The sequence below is a fragment of the Piliocolobus tephrosceles genome, chromosome 18 (assembly GCF_002776525.5).
Source record: "Piliocolobus tephrosceles isolate RC106 chromosome 18, ASM277652v3, whole genome shotgun sequence".
Classification (NCBI taxonomy): domain Eukaryota; kingdom Metazoa; phylum Chordata; class Mammalia; order Primates; family Cercopithecidae; genus Piliocolobus; species Piliocolobus tephrosceles.
This window is the reverse complement of record NC_045451.1, coordinates 58,718,325-58,742,343: the sequence shown is the minus strand read 5'-3', so window position 1 is coordinate 58,742,343 and position 24,019 is coordinate 58,718,325. Positions and strand designations below refer to the sequence as shown.

Genomic DNA, 24,019 nt, shown 5'->3' with positions numbered 1-24,019 from the left:
CTCTGAACTCTTTAACAAAGGCATAACTTCAGAAACATGTGGGCCTTCTGGACTTGCAATCTTCCCGGCACAGTTATGCTAACGGTGCTATCTCTTGCCTGGGTTGGATGTCCGACTTTTCTCTGGTGCTTACATTTCTCAGAAGGCCATATTCATGGCATGTCTGCTGAAGTGGTGTTTCACCGAACCTTTGGAGGACTTCTTCCTCTATCTTTCTCTTTAGGCATTCCACTTCAGCTTGTCCTAAAGTACTTGATTGTGTTGTTTCTTTATTTGCTATTATAATTTTCTTTAAATAGATGGGCTATAAATTTGCCAAGTATTTTTTCTTTTCCAAGTAGTAATAAAAGGCAAAGTAATGTCAACATACTTAGAACACCCAATTGTAGAAGACAAATGGAGAGTTTGAGACTTCCCTAATTTTCCTTCAAACTCAAATCAGTGACAACCTGGTATGGAGTCTCTTAATTTCCCATTCTAGTACTTTTCACTTCTTGGTTTCATTTAACTTAGTAAACGTACTCTTCTACTGTCAGACATACTTTTAGAATGATGGATTTGTGCTAGTTATTTTTTAAACTTTTGTCCTGCTAGCTAGAAAGTTCTACTAGTCTACCAAGTTAAGCAGAACTCTGTGCTTGTGGAAAGGAAGGGCATGTGGGTAAGATGTTTTTATTTTCTAAGTTGTTTGGATTTACTCAAAGCACAGATCTAACCTCTGCAGACTATTTTTAGATATTACATGAATTTAAGCTCAAAGGAGCATTCAATAAAAGCACCATAATTATGCTTGCTCCAAGGCTGTGAGGATTTGTTCATCTCCTTTTGGTATAACAATAACTTCAATTCACACTACTGTTATATTTAGCAATAATGGAGGTGAAAGAATAGGTCTGCCAAAAGAGAAATATCCAGACCCCAGTCCCCAACACTTCCTTGCAACATTCAAAGGTAGGAGATGTGGTGCCCATTAGGTCAAACCCTGTGCCTGCTTTTCACCTGCCTCCTTCCTTTATTGAGCCCAACACTTCCTGAAGAGCATTGGCTGGAAGAAGTGAGCCCTCTACGTGACATCAAAGACTGGACCCTGGCTCCAGGTCTGGTCACACTCAGTTTTACAAGACCAGAGAGTGAGAACTTATTAGGAACATACAAAACTTGCACAATACGTTTACACAAACCATGAAAACCTTCCAGCTCTTGCTACACAACCTACTTGCCATGGACTGAATTGTCCATAATTCATATGTTGAAGTCCAACCCCCAATGTGACAGTATTTGGAGACAGTGCCTTTGGGAGATGATTTAGTTTAGATGAGGTCATGAATGTAGAGCCCCACCATGAGATGCATGCCCTTATTAAAAGAGACCAGAGGCCAGGCGTGGTGGCTCACGACTGTAATCCCAGTACTCTGGGAGGCCAAAGCGGGTGAGACCAGGAGTTCGAGACCAGCCTGGCCAACACGGTGAATCACCGTCTTTATTAAACTACAAAAATTAGCCAGGCATGGTTGTGCAGCCTGTAGTTGTAGTCCCAGCTACTCAGGAGGCTGAGGCAGGAGAATCACTTGAACCCAGGAGGCGGAGGTTAGTGAGCCGAGATTGCGCCACAGCACTTCAGCCTGGGCGAGGGAGTGAGACTCTGTCTCAAAAAAAAAAAAAAAAAAAAAAGAAGAAACCAGAAAAAAAATAAATAAAAAGAGACCAGAGCTTGCTGTCCTCCCAGCTCCCCCAGGTGCACACAGAAGAGTTCACGTGAGTGCACAGGGAGAAGGTAGCCATCTGAAACCCCAGAAGGGGGCTCTCGCACGACACCCACCCTGCTGGCACCTTGCTCCTGGCTTACTCTTGGACATTGCAGTCTCCAGAACTGTGAGAAGGTAAATTTCTACTATGTAAGCCACCCAGTCTGTGATATTTTGTCATGGCAATCGAGCTAAGACATCTTCCCTTGCTCTTTTGGAGAGTTTAAAAACTGAAAGTTTGTTTAAAAAGGCTGAATGTTTCAGAAGATGCTTTCATTGAATTAGAAGTGAAAAAGGAAAAGGGCTTTGGGCTTTTGCTGGGATGAAGTTGAGGCAAAATTACGTTCACTGAGCACCACACAGGACACTAGAGAAGCGACATGAAAGGCGAGATCTGCCCTCGCAACACCCCATGCTGGGTTAGCTAAAGCAAAGAATGTCAATGTTATCATAGGGGAAGTGCTAAGACATAGGCAGACTCTGAATGTTACGGGAACAAACCCCACTTAGGGCTGAGTCCTGTGCTAAGCCTGAAGGGCATTCAGGAATTACTAGGGAGGGAAGAGTGGGAAGGGCATTCTAAGAAAGGGGAACAGCATGAACGAGCCCAGCACACTCTACGCCACTGAGTGTGAACTGGAATGCCAAGTGTGTGGTAGGTTAAAGGCCACTGCTAAAGCCAAAGGAAAACTGAAGAGAGTAAAAAAAAATCAATAGTTTAAAACCCCTTTTTCCTAGCAACGTATCTTAAAAGTCCTGTGGAGAATCCTATTCATTTAAAGAAGAGGCGCAGCTGGTCCCAGGAAGATTAAGCATGCAGTTTCATCAGCAGACCAGGGGCAGTGCTCTGTATGGATGACAAAAGAGCCCCTCCCAGCCCTGTGTGTGTGTTTGAGAGAGCAGCAAGCCAGCAGGGAGAGTCCTGGGTGCTCCCTGGCTGGGTCACAAACTCGCTGAATAACCTCAGGCAGACCCATCCCCCTCTCTGGATTTCAGGCTCCTCTCTAAAATAAAGGAATCATCTAGAAAGTATTTATCAGGGACTGAATTTTGTTCTTTCCCTTATTATCTTTTTTCGAAAGTGTAGGGGATTTTATTCATTTCCTAACTTGTTCCACTGAGAATTTTCAATAAGCTTAAAAAGATAGATCAATTCAGACACAAAATATCAATCAGAAGTAGGGAAGAAACATGAAGGAAAGGGGAAACCAAGGAGAGGAAGGCAGAGGGAGGCCAGGACAAAATCCACGCCAGGGTGGCCGCTGCGCACGGGAGGGGCTCAGAGTGCGGCTGCATGATTCCTGGCAGCCAAAGCGAAGAAGGTGCGTGATCAGTCGCACGCTGAGTGTCCCTAAGATTCTGGCAAACCAATGCTTGGGAGAAGCCCTTCAATGTTAATCTGTCTTCTAAGTTTAAAATGAGAATGTTGTTATAGACATTCAAGCATACGTTCCAAAGAAAGCAGAGAGCCTTTAACTTAATAAATCTGTCAGCTGCCACATCAAGGCCCAATGTAAAGACCCAGAGTAAAGAAATGTGTTATCTTGTCCCCTCCAATGTATAAAGTACCCCTCTTCATGAAAGCTAAATATAAAGAAATCTGAATTGTGGCCTTTCCCTAGTCCCACAAAAGGAACGTCGGCTGCTGGCATGGGCCCCCCCCACCCAGTCTGGGTACAGCCAGGAGCCCTTCAAGTGTCCTTCTCTATTAAGAAGAAAACAATGCCCATCAGTGGCTATTTTTCATAAAGATCTCTTAAAGCCTGTGGATAAGGCACATGCACATTTTCTGAAGGCAAGGAGTATACATTTCAGAATCCCCTTGCAGCACCCCTTAGTAACTCGGTTTATTCATCTCTACAGCAAAATGTGATTTGCTGATTGTATGGCCATCTCCAAAATGTTGGGGGACCAGCAATATGCCTGGTGGCCCTGCCATGTTTCCGATGGTCACTGACTGAGCATGTGCTCAGGACAAAGCATCTAGTCCCTGCTCTGTGTGATAGCAAGATCAAATTCACACATAACAATATTAACCTTAAATGTAAACGGGCTAAATGCCCCAATTAAAAGACACAGACTGGCAAACTGGATAAAGAGTCAAGATCCATCAGTGTGCTGTATTCAGGAGACCCATCTCACGTACAAAGACGCACACAGGCTCAAGATAAAGGGATGGAGGAGGATCTACCAAGCAAATGGAAACCAAAAAAAAGCAAGGGTTGCAATCCTAGTCTCTGATAAAACAGACTTTAAACCAACAAAATTCGAAAGAGACAAAGAAGGCCATTACATAATGGCAAACGGATCAATTCGACAAGAAGAGCTGTCTATCCTAAATATATATGCACCCAATACAGGAGCACCCAGATTCATAAAGCAAGTCCTTAGAGACCTACAAAGAGACTTAGACTCCCACACAATAATAATGGGAGACTTTAACACCCCACTGTCAATATTAGACAGATCAATGAGACAGAAGGTTAACAAGGATATCCAGGACTTGAATTCAGCTCTGCAACAAGCAGACCTAATAGACATCTACAGAACTTTCCACTCCAATAGAATATACATTCTTCTCAGCACCACATCACACTTATTCTAAAATTGACCACATAATTGGAAGTAAAGCACTCCTCAGCAAATGTAAAAGAATAGAAATCACAACAAACTGTCTCTCAGACCACAGTGCAATCAAATTAGAACTCAGGATTAAGAAACTCACTTAAAACCACACAACTACATGGAAACTGAACAACCTGCTCTGAATGACTACTGGGTAAATAACAAAATGAAGGCAGAAATAAAGATGTTCTTTGAAACCAATGAGAACAAAGATACAACATACCAGAATCTCTGGGACATATTTAAAGCAGTGTATAGAGGGAAATTTATAGCACTAAATGCCCACAAGAGAAAGCAGGAAAGATCTAAAATCAACACCCTAACATCACAATTAAAAGAACTAGAGAAGCAAGAGCAAACAAATTCAAAAGCTAGCAGAAGGCAAGAAATAACTAAGATCAGAGCAGAATTGAAAGAGATAGAGACACAAAAAACTCTTCAAAAAAATCAATGAATCCAGGAGCTGGTTTTTTGAAAAGATCAACAAAATTGATAGGCCACTAGCAAGATTAATAAAGAAGAAAAGAGAGAAGAATGAAATAGATGCAATAAAAAATGATAAAGGGGATATCACCACTGATCCCACAGAAATACAAACTGCGGATCAGTTCATCAGAGAATACTATGAACACCTCCACACAAATAAACTAGAAAATCTAGAAGAAATGGATAAATTCCTGGACACATAACCCTCCCAACACTAAACCACAAAGAAGTTGAATCTCTGAGTAGACCAATAACAGGCTCTGAAATTGAGGCAATAATTAATAGCCTACCAACTAAAAAAAGTCCAGGAACAGATGGATTCACAGCCAAATTCTAGCAGAGGTACAAGGAGGAGCTGGTACCATTCCTTCTGAAACTACTCCAATCAATAGAAAAAGAGAGAATCCTCCCTAACTCATTTTATGAGGTCAACATCATCCTGATACCAAAGTCTGGCAGAGACACAACAAAAAAAGAGAATTTTAGATAAAGATCCCTGATGAACATCAATGCGAAAATCCTCAATAAAATACTGGCAAACCAAATCCAGCAGCACATCAAAAAGCTTATCCACCACGATCAAGTCGGCTTCATCCCTGGGATGCAAGACTGGTTCAACATACGCAAATCAATAAACGTAATCCAGCATATAAACAGAACCAAAGACAAAAACCACATGATTATCTCAATAGATGCAGAAAAGGCCTTTGACAAAATTCAGCAGCCCTTCATGCTAAAAACTCTCAATAAACTAGGTATTGATGGAACGTATCTCAAAATAATAAGATCTATTTATGACAAACCCACAGCCAATATCATACTGAATGGGCAAAAACTGGAAGCATTCCCTTTGAAAACTGGCACAAGACAAGGATGCCCTCTCTCATCACTCCTATTCAACATAGTGTTGGAAGTTTTGGCCAGGGCAATCAGGCAAGAGAAAGAAATAAAGGGTATTCAATTAGGAAATGAGGAAGTCAAATTGTCCCTGTTTGCAGATGACATGATTGTAAATTTAGAAAACCCCATTGTCTCAGTCCAAAATCTCCTGAAGCTGATAAGCAACTTCAGGAAAGTCTCAGGATACAAAATCAATGTGCAAAAATCATAAGCATTCCTATACACCAATAACAGACAAACAGAGAGCCAAATCATGAGTGAACTCCCATTCACAATTGCTACAAAGAGAATAAAATACCTAGGAATCCAACTTACAAGGGACGTAAAGGACCTCCTCAAGGAAAACTACACATCACTGCTCAACGAAATAAAAGAGGATGCAAACAAACTGAAGAATATTCCATGCTCATGGACAGGAAGAATCAATATCGTGAAAATGGCCATACTGCCCAAAGTAATTTACAGATTCAGTGCCATCCCCATAAAGCTGTCAATGACTTTCTTCACAGAACTGGAAAAAAGCTACTTTAAAGTTCATATGGAACCAAAAAAGAGCCTGCATTGCCAAGACAATCCTAAACAAAAAGAACAAAGCTGGAGGCATCATGCTACCTCACTTCAAAGTATACTACAAGGCTACAGTAACCAAAACAGCATGGTACTGGTACCAAAACAGAGATATAGACCAATGGAACAGAACAGAGGCCTCAGAAATAATGCCACACATCTACAACTATCTGAAATTTGACAAACCTGACAAAAACAAGAAATGGGGAAAGGATTCCCTATTTAACAAATGGTGCTGGAAAAACTGGCTAGCCATATGTAGAAAGCTGAAACTGGATCCCTTCCTTACAACTTATACAAAAATTAATTCAAGATGGATTAAAGACTTAAATGTTAGACCTAAAACCATAAATACCCTAGAAGAAAACTTAGGCAATACCATTCAGGACATAGACACGGGCAAGGACTTCAGGACTAAAACACCAAAAGCAATGGCAACAAAGGCCAAAATTGACAAATGAGATCTAATTAAACTAAAGAGCTTCTGCACAGCAAAAGAAACTACCATTACAGTGAACAGGCAACCTACAGAATGGGAGAAAACTTTTGCAATCTCCCCTTCTGACACAGGGCTAATATTCAGAGTCTATAAAGAACTCAAACAAATTTATAAGAAAAAACAACCCCATAAAAAGTGTGCAAAGGATATGAACAGACACTTCTCAAAAGAAGACATCTTTTTTTTTTTTTTTTTTTGAGACGGAGTCTCGCTCTGTCGCCCAGGCTAGAGTGCAGTGGCCCGATCTCGGCTCACTGCAAGCTCCGCCTCCCGGGTTCACGCCATTCTCCTGCCTCAGCCTCCCGAGTAGCTGGGACTACAGGCGCCCGCCATCTCGCCCGGCTAGTTTTTTGTATTTTTAGTAGAGACGGGGTTGCACCGTGTAGACCAGGATGGTCTCGATCTCCTGACCTCGTGATCCACCCGTCTCGGCCTCCCAAAGTGCTGGGATTACAGGCTTGAGCCACCACGCCCGGCCAAAAGAAGACATCTATGCAGCCAACAGACACATGAAAAAATGCTCATCATCACTGGTCATCAGAGAAATGCAAATCAAAACCACAAAGAGATACCATCTTATGCCAGTTAGAATGGCAATCATTAAAAAGTCAGGAAATAACAGATGCTGGAGAGGATGCGGAGAAATAGGAATGCTTTTACACGGTTGGTGGGAATGTAAATTAGTTCAACCATTGTGGAAGACATTGTGGCGATTCCTCAAGGATCTAGAATTAGAATTACCATTTGACTCAGCAATCCCATTACTGGGTATATACCCAAAGGATTCTAAATCATGCTACTATAAAGACACATGCACACATATGTTTATTGCAGCAGTATTCACAATAGCAAGGACTTGGAACCAATCCAAATGTCCCTCAGTGATAGACTAGATTAAGAAACTGTGGCACATATACACCATGGAATACTGTGCAGTCATAAAAAAGGATGAGTTCATGTCCTTTGCAGGGACATGGATGAAACTAGAAACCATCATTCTGAGCAAACTATCACAATGACAGAAAACCAAACACCTCATGTTCTCACTCATAGGTGGGAACTGAACAATGAGATCACTTGGACACAGGGCGGGGAACATCACACACTGAGGCCTGTCCGAGGCAGAAGGCTGGGGAGGGATAGCATTAGGAGATATACCTAATGTAAATGATGAGTTAATGGGTGCAGCACACCAACATGGCAATAAATACCCTAGAAGAAAACTTAGGCAATACCATTGCCTAAGTGTATACCTATGTATCAAACCTGCACGGTGTGCACATATACCCTAGAACTAAAGATTTTAAAAAAAAAAAAAGAAAGAAAGAAAGAAAGAAAGAAAGAAAGCCAACAGGTGAAGAACAATCCCATTTCTGTAAAAACAGAAAACCTCAAGAATGTGTGTATAAAAAAAAATCTCCAAAGAATATACTCTAAAATGTCTAATATGGTAGAGTCCCATAAGCTTTTTTTTTTTCATTTACTTTCTACATTTTCTATAATTAGCTTTTTGAACTTTTTAAATGAAGATAGTGGACTAAATGGTTTCTAAGGTTTTTTTTCTAGAGATGCCATGGGTCAAAATTAAAGTCACAAGCTAAGGGGAAAGTTATTTGCTTCAATAATGGTGAATACTCACTACAGTTAAATACCTATAGGAAAATTCAAACCCTGACCAGGAAACCACACCATTTGCATTCCCACACCCCGGCCCATGCCGGCTCATGTCTGGGGAAGGCTGGCGTTCAGCTCTCCGGATGGTTGGGCTGCAGGTGTCCCTAAGGTGCACTCTGACAGCCTGGCTCTGCTCTGCCGAGCTGCAGAGTGAGTTCCTGGCTCCCGTGACAACCTACTTCCCTTACATTCATCTGTTCTCCATTAGTCTTCAGCAGCCTCTCAGTTTCCTGGAGGTGTTTTCTACATTGTACAGTAAAACTGTACTGTAAAGATAAATGCGACACCAGCAAAGCACGGGGGTCCAAACACAAGCACCCCTTCCCTAGGAGACTGCTCACCACCATCACAGTCAGATGCTCAAGCAGCACCCACACGAGAGGAGAGCCACCAACGTGGAGCCTTTCAGAAAAGGCCTACGGGCAGCCTGGGCAACTACCGAGACCTCATCTCTCCAAAAAATTGAAAAATTGGCCAGGTGTGGTGGCTCATACCTGTACTTCCAGCTACTCAGAAGGCCCCAGCCCAGCGGGAGCGTTCAGCGAGAGGCAGAGCCCGGGAACAGTGGTGTTCACTCAATTAAACCTCATGGTCTGAGAGAGTGACAGGTGTGCCTGTTTTTAAATAACAGCCTTACTGAGATATAATGCACATACCATAAAATTCACCCCATGAAAGAGTACAATTAGTCACAGCCCCTGAAGGCGCCGGTGTGGGGCATGACCAGAGCAAGAAACGCTTCTGCAATGCTACCGGGAAGACTGAGCTCACCTTCTTTACCTTGGCACTGAGCTGAAGATCTGTTAGAAACCCTCTCCACCCGCAACGTTCAGGAGAAATGGTGGCCACCACCCAGAATAACAAAGTCCCAGCCACAAGGTGTCCTTTTCCCAGCAAGTGAAACCCGCCCCCGTCACCACCCATAGTACAGGAGACACCACAAAGCAAGAGGCCCCAGGGCTCTGCTGGGGAAGCTGCCGGGCCTGTTTTTCCTCCCAGTGAACAACAAACAGGAGGGCAGGTTCAGCACGTGGGGCTCTGCTTTCTGAGCACAGCACCATTACAGCATCCACATCCGATTTTTAAAACTGAAGTATAACATACATCCCGCGTAGTGTATGAGGCACAGGAATCTCAAGTACACAGCTTGCTGAGCGTTTATACCCATTAACACCCACACAGCTGCCCCTTGGACAGAGACACCGGCCCTTCCCAGCATTGCACCAGGCTCCACAGACTCCTCCCAATCCATTCACCCATCCCGAATCCCCTCTGTGGCCACGTGCCCTTTCCTACTGCAGTGAGGACTCTATTGTGCGGACAGATGAAATTTATGGACTATTTCATCTAGTTAGGTGCTATTATGAATAAAGCTGCCATAGATTTTCTTTTTTCTTTTTTTGAGGTAGAGTCTTGCTCTGTTGCCCAGTGTAGAGTGTGGTGGAGTGATCAGAACTCACTGCAGTCTTGAACTCCTGGGCTCAAGCAATTCTCCCACCTCAGCCTCTCAAAGAGCTGGGAGCACAGGCACACACCACTACCCCTGGCTAATTTAAAAAGAACTTTTTTTTTGTAGAAATGAGGTCTCATTATGTTGCCTAGGCTGGTCTCAAACTCCTGACCTCAAGCGATCCTCTTACCCTGGTCTTCCATAGCCCTGGGATTACAGGCATGAGCCACCACACTTGGCCTTGAACATGTATTTTTTTTTTTTTTAAATAACAGCCTTACTGAGATATAATGCACATACCATAAAATTCACCCCATGAAAGAGTACAATTCAATAGCTTTTAGTATCCTCACAGTTATGCAACTACCACCACCATCTAATTCCACAGCATTAAACATATCTTGTTGTGAACATATGTCTTCATTTCTCTTGGGTAAAGACTGAGGAGGGGGATTACTGGGTTATTATGTAGATGTTGTTTAGCTTTGGTATCTTCTAAAGCATAAATGTCATTCTATAATCCTTACCAACATTTGGTATGGCCAATGTTTTCACTGTAACCATTCTTTTGGGTGTGTGATTTCCACATCAGAGTTAACACCACTTTGTCTCAATTCCCCCTTCTCTTACTACCAACCAAATACAACATGAAAGCCGAAATTTCACCTAACAACAGAGGACTCATCTAACAATCTTTAGGACTGACTTTTTTTTTCCTTTTCTTTAAACACCAGTGTAGCACTTCCAAAATGTTAGATAAAATGATATATCAGGTCTGCTGAGATATTTCAAAAATTGAAAAACAAAACAAAACAAAAACCAGCTAACAGTAACTGCTTAACATACATTACTTTAAATAATTCTTGTAACATTTCTGTGAAGTGTATACAATTATTCCTATTTTACACACAAGCAAACTGACACATAAATAAGTTATTTGATTTTTGCAAGGTCGTATTGCCAGAGAATGAGATTCTTACCCAGGTCTTTCTGTCTCCAAAATGCTGGGATGCTTGTCACTACTCTCTACAGTCTCATCTCCATAGCTGGTTATAAGACAGGCCACCCTATACACCTGCTGAATGCATTTGCTGATATAACATCTTTGCACAAAGCAACATGAAAAAAAGAATTTCAGGGAAAAGAAAACCTTCATAAAAAGCATGAGTATTGAAACCAGGTTATATATTACCTAATTCTTAGAGTAAACATTCTTTAAAAAGCCCAGCTATAACCTGAGGAAAATAATAATAAGCATGGCTGACTTCATAGAAGATACAGGCTTCAAATAATTAGGACTGATCAGATCTGGGTGGTTCACACAGCAATAGCTCAATAACCCAATCAAAGATGCATCTACTGTCTGCCTATGGGCTCAAAACTGGGCCGGCTAACTGTCGGGGATAAAATAAGGCACTCTGTCAGTGCTTTAAAGTGAATTCTTATTCTGACTTATGGAGTGTTCTAGCTATCTGTGAAGGACAGAATGTATATAGTATACTCCAAAGAAAGATGAAATTTAATAACTGCCAAAGTGTTGTATTCCCTTATCCTAACATTTTAAGGGCGCACGAAGGAATAAAGTGCTCTGAATGGCACAGCCAAATGGCAGCAAATGTTTGGTAATTCAGAATAATAGGATCAACACTGCTCCCAGTGAAATTTCCAAGGCGGGAATGCAATGCTTGAAGTTACGAGAACACCCCTACTCCCGCCTGAAGGACAAAATATGTTTTCACAGATAACAAACCCTCCCTTTTTGGGCAGAGGGCAAGGCACAGGTAGCAACTGGTGACTGCATCACTGAAACTGAAGACTTCAAATTTCAAGAAGATAAATCTAACATTGGGTGAAAAAGCAAACTCTTTCGTTCTTTTCTAGAGGGGTAGGGGTAGTCACTGTACAAAGGACTAACCCGAGACTTGAAAATAATGACTCCTAACTCCATGTGGACTACAAATTTTGGAGGTACTGTAAAAGTCACCAACTCTTTTGCAATTCAAATTATGCCTCTGGGTGCTCTGTTAGGTGCTGGGGATGCAACCTTGAGTAAGATGCGTCCTGCCTTCCTTGGGCTCACAGGCTGATACAGCAGGTGGATTGCTGGGAAGTACAGTTACCTGATTATTATTTTTTTTCTGTTTTCCTTTACTTTTCTTCTCCTGAAGGGGAGAAAAGGTAAAGTGGTGGGCATTTGATACATCAAATCTTGACTAATCACCTACTATATTCAAGGCCAACCGTAACCACACTGGAAAATTGTGCAGAAAACATATAAAGCCTCAAGTAGGGAATAATGGCCTGAGGGTGAGGCAGGAAAGAAACAAGACAGAATTCTTCTTGGACACAGATGCAACCCTGGGCCTGCTCCTTGTGCACCATGCCCCACCCTTCCCCACCCCAGAGCTCACACAAGAAGACTGACATGGAAATGTGGCCAGGGAGACCCTGTTCCCCACACAATCCTCCCCCTCAACCCTTCTCCCGTCAAACTGCACAGAAACAACCAAAATTACAAATTCAGTCTCATGGCTAGTTGTATTTAAATGATACAAAGCAATTAGTTGTTGACTTAAAAACTTTTCTTGTTACACACTTGACTAACTGGCTATTTTGGAGTCCTATAAAAAAGCACAATTTGCTTGTACTTCACTATCTGGCCTTAAAATCAGACACAGTCTATTTATACATAAACAAAACAACACCAAAAATCTTTATCTAAAGAACGACCAGGTAAGCTCAAAGTGCCAACGCAGAGTGAAGAAGGGGAAAGGGTGCCGGCTGGACACGGTGGCTCATGACTGTGATTCCAGCATTTTGGGAGGCCCAGGCAGATGGATCACTTGAGGTCAGGGGTTCAAGATCAGCCTGGCCAACATGGTAAAATCCTGTCTCTATTTAAAAAAAAATACAAAAATTAACTGGGCGTGGTGGCGCAGGCCTGTATTCCAGCTACTCAGGAGGCTGAGGCAGGAGAATTGCTTGAAATTGGAGGCAGAGATTGCAGTGAGCTGAGATCGCACCACTGCACTCCAGCCTGGGCGACAGAGGGAGACCCTGTCTCAAAAAAAAAAAAAAAGAAAGAAAGCAAGAAGGAGAAAAAAAGCAAGTTTGGACTACTCTTTGTAAGACAGGAGAGCAATTTTAAGCAGGAAAAAAATGGGCAAATAACTACACTTTACACAAATTCCACTTTTGGAGATGGGACAGGAAAACAAGTGTGAGGAGGCATCCGGGTACCAGGCCACCACGATGTCTCTAAGCCACAATGTAACAGAACAGTTATTTTCACAAAATTGATAGCACCAAGTAAATATCTCCTAAAATTCTTTCAAATTTACATGTCACGCCTTTCTATCATTGATGCATCCAAACTTAGCTTTCCCATAAAAAAGTCTACTCCTTCAAATTTCCCAAGAGCTGCTTCATCTGGGTCTGCTTTGACTACGGCAGTCACTCTGCTGACACAGGCCATCGGTCCTGGCCATGGTCTGCCCTCTGGTTTGGGCACCAGAAGAACTTGATGTGTTCTTTGCTAATTACCCTATGTTCAGCCACACCCTAGGGAACTTACTTTAAGGGATACACACAGAGGGTCTTTATAAAGAAAACCAAACCCCTATAGAATAAATGGCACAAAGAAAGGAAGGAATGGGTATATCACAAGAACATGGAACATGGGGCAATGCAGTTACTTTACAAGATATATGCAGAATTCCATCCTTCTCTGTTTCTGATGGGAGTGCAAAGGTGTGCAGAATAAAATCCGTTTTTGAGTGAGCACTCACCCCACACTTGTTTACTGGATGCCATCCTACAATAAACCGAGCACACATCAATTCATCCCCTAGAGGAGGCCTTGCAAATGTTCCCATTAACTGGCTTTTTATGTTGCAAAAACGACTTTCATTTTTTAAAAAATTATCTGGGCTACTAACGGCAATCATAAAAACCTTAGAGTCAGGAAAGGTACAGAAAGTAAGGACATCTCCCAGTACATGAACAAATGATAAATGAGCGAATGCATTCAAGTCAGAAGTTGTGAAACAGAATTGTTACCCTATTTTTGCAACACAGAAAATTGTGATGATCAAAGGCACTAAAATTAGCTCGGAAAAAATGAAGACGATGTAACTGGAAATAAAAAAAAAACAAAACAAAAACAAGAACCTTATTCAAAACAGCAAAATGTCCACTCATAGCACTCATTTCTCTATGAATTATTTTGACAATAGGAAATGGAATTTAAAAATTTTTCCTGAATCCAAAACTGTATTTCCCCTCCCACGTTCCCTCCAGGAAAACCTTGTTCATAAACAAACAACTCCCAGATAACTAACTTCTTGGCTGGCTGTTTATGCGAATGGCAGCTCCCAAACTTGCCACTTCATGTTCCTGTCGCCTCATCGCTGATGTCACGGAAAGACATCAGACATGCTGTTATTATTGCCGAGCGAGAGTCTGCAAAGGAAATTATGCTGCCGCCTCTAGGTTTTAATTTTCCATGAAAAATTATTCTCATTGCCACAGCTGCTGAGACAGTGAAAAAGAAACATGATTTAATTAGGGAACAGCCATAATTAGATTTTTTAAGCATGGTCTTTCAACATAAAAGTTACATTACAGTACAGCTTCATGTGGTTTAACAATGTATTTTCATCACGTTCCAGAACATATGAAGGTGTTGAATAACAACTGAAGGGAGATAAGGAATGCTAAACTGCTATCAGAAAGTTATATCTGAAACAAGCTTTGAAACGTGATGGGAAGGAGGAGTAAGGTGTCTTCAGCAGCTAAGATGGGAAGAACCTCAAATAGTGAACTGGGGAGAGGAGCCCCCTCTTTTGTGATTACCGTTCACCATCCAGGAGGTGGAGAAAGACGGTAACAGGCTCCCCACTCAAGAGACAGTGGCAATCAGGATGAGAATGCAAAGATGACTAGAAAGAAAAAAAATAACAGTAGTAACAGAATACAAAGTAGAAAAATGAAGAGAACCAACTCTGTTCAGCATAGACTTGACCTAGTGAGAGCAAAGTGTGATGGGCTTTGTAAACATACTTCCAGGATTTCCCCTGTAGAGTGTGTGTGTGTCTGTATACCAGAAATTGAACCTATAAGAACTATGATTACAGACTATGAGAGATTTGTTTACTTGTCACTTCCTCAGAAGTTCAAGGTATGAGTCAATGTTAAGCCTTGAAACTTCCCTACAAATGTATCTCAAAAAATTAGTGAAGCGTAAAAAATTACATTATTTAGATAGTCACGAAATCTGTGTGATTCCACATTTTGAAACATTCATCTTTTTCTCATAATTCCACCAGAAACATCGAGAGTTTTACCAATGGTCTTTGAGACATTCTAAAATTCTGAACATGGAATCTTAGTAACACCTGTTGACAACACTTCCATGAGTTCATCGTATATTACTTTTTTTTTTTTTTTTTTGAGACAGAGTCTGGCTCTGTCTCCCAGGCTGGAGTGCAGTGGCCGGATCTCAGCTCACTGCAAGCTCCGCCTCCCGGGTTTACACCATTCTCCTGCCTCAACCTCCGGAGTAGCTGGAACTACAGGCGCCCGCCACCTCGCCCGGCTAGTTTTTTGTATTTTTAGTAGAGACGGGGTTTCACCGTGTTAGCCAGGATGGTCTCGATCTCCTGACCTCGTGATCTGCCCGTCTCAGCCTCCCAAAGTGCTGGGATTACAGGCTTGAGCCACCACGCCCGGCCGAGTTCATCGTATATTTCAAACAGGTTTAATTTTATCTAGTAAAGTGACATAACCAAGACTCCTTCTTAGCTCGATATCGTGGCAATAGATCAAGACACATGTTAGCATGTCACTGAAGAAAGAAAGACATTAGGCCTTGCTATTACCTTCACCCAAGCTCCTGAAACCTGGAAAAATAGCAGGAGAGATAGGCAGTTGAAACTCAGAAAAATTCCTAGGCAGCTAAGAGATCTTCATAAGAGTACATCAAACAGAGGCTGAAATTTACCAGCTGAATCTTTTTGACTCTTAAGGGAAACTCCTATATGGGAAACATGGTCAGGGATGGCGGTCATGTTACCCACAAGGAGGCGTTGTTATGGAGACAGCTTTGCAGGATCCCTGGCAATTCCAGTGTATAATTAAGGCCCGTGAGTGATCACAGAACAGCCAGCAGGGTGGTCTCCATGGAAACCACCAAACATACATTTTCACATGCAGAGCAAATGTTCTGAATCAATGACTCTTTATATAGGTTTAAAAACATTGTGAATGATGCATCAATTGCTTCTTTTGTGAGACAATAACTGATTAAATATGCTGTGAGAGACCTTGTCCTCATGCACGCTGAATTCTGAGCAGTGTCTAGAATAGACAGTCCACAACTAAATTCACTACCTAGAACTAGTGAATACAAACAGTAAATTCAGACCCAGGAAATCACTGGTCAATTTCATGAGAGAATTAAAACAGCAGATTGATGGAGACAAGGAAGACCTGCCAACTGCAGGCTCTCATTAATCTAGGGCTGTCTACATATTATTTAATCCTCTCAATAACACAGACATTATTATTGCATTGTTTACAGATGAGAAAAAATGATCCATACACCTAGAAAGTGGCAGACAAGACTCAAAAGCTGGGTCAAAATTAAGTCTTGGTCTAGGTCCATGTGACTCTACATAATACTCTGTGTCTGCAGAGCACTTCTGCACCCCCAGACATTTTCACATACATTATCTCATATATCCTGCTTTGAAGCACTTAGGATCACAGGTTCTAGCATTTTCCAATTTTGCAATATGTCCCCCCGGGTCCTTGATTCTGTGCCCAACTTCTGCACCCACAATGCACTCCAGGTTCTAGGACTTACATGGGACCACATCTAAGAAGGCTCTGCCCATCTTTCACTTTGACAGTATGAACAGCATTCCATCCTAAGGAGCAATGGGAAGGAAAATCCCATGCCGTAAGTGTAACAAGGTCTCACTCTGTGGCTTAGGCTGGAGTACAGTAGTGTAATCATAGCTCATTGCAGCCTCAAACTCCTGGCTCAAGCAATCCTCCTGCCTCAGCCTCCCAAGTAGCTGGGACCAGAGGTACAAGACACCGTACCTGGCTAATTTTTAAAAACTTTTTGTAGAAATAGGGTCTTGCTATGTTGCCCAGGCTAGTCTTGAACTCCTGACCTTAAGCAATCCTCCTGCCTTGGCCTCCCAAAGTGCTGGGATTACAGGCATGAGCCACCACACCCAGCCTATACATATAAATTCTGACTGTTCAAACAAAGCAAAAAGAGGGATAAACAATCCAGTTAACTGCTTGTAGCATTTACAACACAATCATCCACAAGAGAAGGCAGAATTTGGAGACAGGGGTGAAAGAAGGTCAGACTGCTGTATATTTTCTATTTTAATCAGTCTATTACATAATTTTTAAATCTGGCGAATGCTTTATTAAGTAGGCACTGATAATTAATAATATAGTTCCTAGCAGATCATTATATAATGCTACAATTGAATGTAAATGTGATTAGCATTTAGTCTTGAATACCAGATACAATAGTCAACACTGTCAGAGCTTGTTATCATTATAATGTTTTTGCACTATCTTTGGATATCTTTCTAGTTCAGACTCCTTGCTTTACGGATGAAACAACGGAGGATTACAGGGTGTCTTAGTCCATCTGGGCTGCTATAACAAAATACTATAGTCTGGGTAGCTTACAAACAATAAAGATTTGTCTCTCACAGTTCTGGAGGCTGGTAAGGCCAAGATCACAGCCCCTGCAGATTCCGTGTCTGGTGAGGGCTGCTGTCTCCGAGACGGCACTTTTTCATGGTGTCCTCAGGGTGGAGGAAGCAAGGCAGTTCTCTGGGACCTCTTTTACAAGGATGCCCTTGTAATGCCCTTCATGAGGGCTCTGCCTTCATGAGCTACTCATCTCCCAAAGTCCCCACCTCTTCTTACTACCATCACCATAGGGCTTAGGATTTCAGCGTATTAATGGGGAACAGAAACACTCAGACCAGAGCAAAGGGGTTCAGCGAATAGTGACCAAAGTCAAACAGTGAGTACTTCTTCCTTTCCTTTTCCCCCCTGAAATCCCAGTCTCTCTACCACACACCTCATGGAAAAGACTAGAGCCTCCGTGTATGCCTCTCTCCTATCACTGCCCAGGACATTTCTAGTACCACCTAAACTGTAAGACTCTAGTGCCTGGGCAACATAACAAGATCTCATCTCTACAAAAAAATAAAATCAGCCTGGCATGGTGGGGTGTGCCTATAAGTCTCAGCCACTGGGGAGGCCGAGGCAGGAAGACCAGGAGTTTGAAGATACAGTTGCATGATCACATCACAGCGCCCTGGTCTGGGAGATACAGAGATCCTGGTCTCTAAAAAAAAAAAGAGAGAGAGAGAGAATCGAGTATATCTTAAATCCCATGGAGTTGCCGGCTGTTTCAGGCCAGCAGTACATTCTGACATAGTTTTAGGGAAGGGATAGGGGAGGCAAGTGAGGTGTCTAGGCTGCAGCATTTGAGGAGGTGCTTGTTCACACTCAGGCACCGACCCAGCACTGCATGGACCAAGAGTGAGGGCCACCTTCATCTTGGTCCTGTGTATATGAAAGATGAAATTCTAACAATGGAAAATACAAATGAAACCAAATCAAGAGACTTATTCTGAGCAAGCTATGAGCAATTATTTTCGCAGGGCCATAGAAAAACAGACTAAGGGTAGGTTTTCTGCCTGTCATTGTCTTCCGGACATGAGATGGTGGCAGCAATTATGGCATCAGTTTTAAAGGAAGAAAGTGATCTTACAGGCTGGGCACAGTGGCTCACGCCTGTAATCCCAGCACTTTGGGAGGCCAAGGTGTGTAGATCATGAGGTCAGGAGATCGAGACCATCCTGGTTAACACAGTGAAATCCCGTCTCTACTACAAAAACAAAAAAATTAGCCGGGCGTGGTGGCGGGTGCCTGTAGTCCCAGCTACTCGGGAGGCTGAGCCAGGAGAATGGCGTGAACCCGGGAGGTGGAGCTTGCAGTGAGCCGAGATTGCGCCACTGCACTCCAGCCTGGGCGACAGAGAGAGACTCCGTCTCAAAAAAACAGAAAAAGAAAAAAAAAAGAAAAGAAAAAAGAAAGAGATCTTACAGAGTCAGCTTTGAAAGGAGGAGCACAGGCTGGCTCCTCAGGCCCCATGAGCGTTACCACTGATGTCTGGGGAAGGTTCTCCCCTGCTAGCTCTTGCGCCACGTAAACTTACTCTGATCTCCGCTGCTTCTTCCCAGTGATGCTGAGAACTCACGTTGGTTTGAAGTTAACAAGAGTAAGACAAGACACTACCCAATCCAGGCAGAATTCTCATGTGAGGATTGAAATCTGCTGGAGAAACTGACTAGAAGAAAACTATAAACTCACACACACCACATCTTCCTTACACGTCTACACACGTTCCTGCACTTCTCTTCAATCTGTTGGCTTTGTTCTGCCTGAGTGCTTTACATCATATGTGAGAAGGGATCCGGAGATTTTTGAAGATGCAGTTAGATTTCACATGCCCAAATTTACCAAAATGAGAGATTAGTTTTTAAAGGGTTGCTAAATATTCCAATACTTTTGGCTTCTTAAATTTTTTCTCAAATTCCTAGAGAGAAAACATAATAATAGTGATAACAACATAAAGTGACTTCGAAGGCACTTTTCCCCCATGCTAAGTATTCTCAGATCTGAGGAATATCCTGAAAAAAGGTGAGGACCAGAGAGAGGCGTGGATGCCTTCTCTCAGAACTTGGAACTGATGAAGCTGATGTAACATCTTCAAAAACAGCTCAAAATGGGTCCTTTTGGAGCAGTGAAGAAAGCCCCTTGGCCCCCTGAATGACCTCCCTCCCTGTGTATTTTTGAATCTTCATATAATCCCGACTCTCCTCTGTCACCACTGAAACATCCTTCTGAGTCACTTTCTGAACGTGCTGGCACCCAGTGTAGGCACAATGACATCATGGGAATGCTGTATTGCTAAGTACGATTTTGTTGTATTTCAAATGTCAGCACGTTTTGATGTGTAGGTGGTCCAAAGAATAGATACATATTCTACCACGGAGGACCACCAGCTTATTTTCAAATAGGAAAAAGAGACGGAGAGAGGGGAGATTGCTTGATGTACCCGAGGCTGGAAGAGATAGATCTTAATGGCTCATTGAATCCAATTTTTATTTAAGAAGAATTTGCATTAAACCACAGCAGCCAATTAAAAATCCTCCCTCTTCTGAGTTAAGTATTGAGGAGAAAATTATAAATCTCCCTCAGAATTTAAGAAAAGAAAAATACAATAAATAAAAAAGAGACTTGAAACTAGTGGTCAAATAGGTAAAGTCATATACACAGGAAAAAAAAAAATGTCCTAAATCCTAAAAAACAGGATTTAAGCATTATGCTTTGAGAACTATTACTTTACAGCTTTCAGGGATGTTTGCATGCCATAAAATTCACTTATTATAAAGTGTAATGATTGTTAATGAACACATTTAATAAATTAACTTAAAAGATGATGCAACCTTCACCACAATCCAGTTTGAAAGTTTCCATTAGCCAAAAAACTTCCTTCCAGTCTATTTGCAGTCGATTTCTTTCTCTAAGAAACCACTGGTCCTACTCTCTGACTATAAATTTACTTTTTCTTTTTTTTTTTTTTTGAGACGGAGTCTCGCTTTATCGCCCAGGCTGGAGTACAGTGGCCTGATCTCAGCTCACTGCAAGCTCCGCCTCCTGGGTTCACGCCATTCTCCTGCCTCAGCCTCCCGAGTAGCTGGGACTACAGACGCCCGCCACCTTGTCCGGCTAGTTTTTTGTAATTTTTTAGTAGAGACGGGGTTTCACCATGTTAGCCAGGACAGTCTCGATCTCCTGAGCTCGTGATCCACCCGTCTCGGCCTCCCAAAGTGCTGGGATTACAGGCTTGAGCTACCACGCCCAGCCGGAGATTTTCTTTAATTCCTCTCAAAAAGGTTTTATAGTTTTCAGTGTATAAATCTGATACTTCTTTGTTGTTAAGTTCCTAAGTATTTTTTCCTTTTTGATGCTATTGTGAATGTAATTGTTTTCTTAATTTTATTTTTATAAACATGATTTTTCATTACTAATATATAAAACTTTGAGCTGGGCGCACTGGCTCATACCTGTAATCCCAGCACTTTGGGAGGCTGAGATGGGAGGATCGCTTGAGGCCAGGGGTTTGAAACTAGCTTGGGCAACATAAGACCCTGTCTCTACAAAAAAAATTATTTTAAGTAAAACTACAGTTTTATTTATTTATTTATTTAAGAGATAAGGTCTTGCTCTGTCACTCGGACTGCAGTGCAGTGGTGATAATAGCTCACTGCATCCTCAAACTCCCAAGCTCTGGTGATCCTCCTGCCTCAGCCTGTTGAGTAGCTGGGACTATAGGCACATGCCACCATGCCAGGCTACTTTTCTTATTTTTGTAAAGACAGGATCTCACTATGTTGCCCAGGCTGGTCTCAAGTGATCTTCCCACTTCAGTCTCTGAAAGTGTGAGGGTTACAGGCATGAGCCACCACACTCTGCCTTCAACTATTTTTATAGTTTCCTTGGGATTTTCTATATATATATGATGGTCTCATTTGTGAATAAAGACAGTTTTATTTCTTCCTTTCCAATCTGGATGCCTTTTTTTTTTCCTATTGCACTGCCTATTGCATTCCTAAAAACTCCATTACAATTTTCTTTTTGAGACGGAGTCTCGCTCTGTCACCCAGGCTGGAGTGCAGTGGCGCAATCTCAGCTCACTGCAAGCTCCGCCTCCCCGGTTTACACCATTCTCCTGCCTCAGCCTCCCAAGTAGCTGGGACTACAGGCGCCCGCCACCTCACCCGGCTAGTTTTTTGCATTTTTTTAGTAGAGACGGGGTTTCACCGTGTTAGCCAGGATGGTCTCAGTCTCCCGATCTCGTGATCCGCCCGTCTCGGTCTCCCAAAGTGCTGGGATTACAGGCGTGAGCCACCACACCCGGCCTACAATTTTCAATAGAAATGGTGAAAGTGAACATTCTTATGTTGCTCCCAATCTTAGGGAGAAAGTATTCAGTCTTCCCCTGTTAAAGATAACGTTAGTTACAGGATTTTCACAGATTTTATCAGGTTCTCTTATATTACTAGTTTTTTGAGAGTTTTTATAATGAATAGATGCTAGATTTTGTCATGATTTTTCTGAACCTATTGAAATGATCATGTATTTTTATTCTTTATTCTGTGAAAATAAGGCATTACATTAATTAATTTTCATATGTTAAACCAACTACGCATTCCTGAGATAAATCTCACTTGATTATGGTGTATAAATCTCACTTGATTATGGTGTATGGGGTATAATTCTTTTCATATGTTGCCAAATTTGGATTGCTAAGATTTTGCTAATATATTTGTTCCTATGTTCATGAGGAATATTGGTAATTTTCTTATTAATTTGTTTTGTCTGGCTTTACAGCTGGGTAACTCACCTCATAGAATAACTTGGGAGTTATTCCCTCTTCCTTTAGTTTCTAAAAGAATTTGTTTTAAAAAATTTCTTCTTTAAATATTTGATAGAATTCATTAATAAAGCCAACTGGGGCTGAGCTTTTCTTTTCCTAAAAACCTAAGAAAGATTTTAAATTACTACTTATTTTTATGTACTTGTTACAGATGTATTCAGATTTTTAATTTATTCTTGAGTCAGTTTTACTTATTTGTGCCTTTCTGGGAATTTGCCCATTTCATCGAAACTGACTAATTTTCTGTCATAAAGTTATTCAAAATCTGAAGTTATTTACAATACACAATCCTTTTAGCTTCTATAGGATCAGTAGTAACATCATTTCTTTCATTTCCAGTGTTGATAATTTGCATCTCTCTCTCCTCTCTTCTCCTTTCTTCTTCTTCTTCTCTCTCTCTGTCTGTCTGTCTCTCTCTCTCTCTCTCTCTGAGAGAGGGTCTCACTCTGTCACCCAGGGTGGAGTGCACTGGCATGATCACAGCTCACTGCATCCTTGACCTCCCAAGTGATCCTCCCATTTCAGCCTTCCAAATAGTTAGGACTACAGGTATGTGCCACCATGTTCAGCTCATCATTTAAAAAACATTTCCTGTAGACATGAGGCTTCACTGTGTTACCCAGGCTGATCTTGAATTCCTGGGCTGAAGTGATCTTCCTGCCTTGGCCTCCCAAAGTGCTTGGATTATAGGCATAAGCCACCATGCCTGGCCTCTTTTCTCTTATTTTCTTGGTCAGTCTAGCCAGAGGTTTGTCAGTGTTGCTGATGTTTTCAAAGAATCAACAAATATACATTATTTTTCTGTTTTCTATTTCATTAATGTCCACATTAAACTTTATTATATCTTTCCTTCTGCTTACTCTGAGTTTAGTTTGCCCTTTCTTCTTTTGTAGTTTCTTAAGATGGAAGCATAGGTTATTGATTTGAGACGTTCATTCATTTCTGAAATAGGCGTTTACAGATATACATTTCCCTTCAAGCACTACTTTAGCTGCATCTATAAATTTTGACATGTTGTATTTCTGTTTTCATTTGATTCAAAATATTTTTAATATCCATCATAATTTCTTCCTTGACCCACAAACTATTTAGAAGTATATTTAATTTACAAATAAATGGGGTTTTCCTAGATTTTTTCTGTTGTGAATTTCAAATTTAATTCTGCTATGGTCAGAGAACATACTTTATATGATTTCAATCTTTTAAAACTTGGGAGTTGTGGCCAGGCGCAGTGGCTCACGCCTGTAATCCCAGCACTTTGGGAGGCCGAGGCAGGCAGATCACGAGGTCAGGAGATCGAGACCATCCTGGCTAACACGGTGAAACCCCGTCTCTACTAAAAATACAAAAAATTAGCCAGGCGTGGTGGCAGGCGCCTGTAGTCCCAGCTACTGGGAGGCTGAGGCAGGAGAATGGCGTGAACCCGGGAGGCGGAGATTGCAGTGAGCTGAGATCGCGCCACCGCACTCCAGCCTGGGCGACAAAGCTAGACTCCGTCTCAAAAAAAAAAAAAAAAAAAA

At 41.8% G+C, this 24,019-nt stretch overlaps 1 protein-coding gene across 6 annotated transcripts in view; it reads right to left on the bottom strand.

The window, feature by feature from the left end:
* Nucleotides 1-24,019, bottom strand: part of TMEM241 (transmembrane protein 241) — a 140,095-nt gene that overhangs the window by 28,757 nt on the left and 87,319 nt on the right. The window contains exon 14 of one of the 6 annotated variants that reach the window (XM_023207793.1): nucleotides 17,212-18,335. The exons of the other annotated variants lie outside the window; for them this stretch is intronic. Coding sequence (XP_023063561.1) covers nucleotides 18,291-18,335 — 45 coding nt within the window. The 3' untranslated portion in view covers nucleotides 17,212-18,290. Of the gene's footprint in view, nucleotides 1-17,211; nucleotides 18,336-24,019 lie in introns of those variants that run through there. 6 annotated transcript variants of the gene reach the window in all.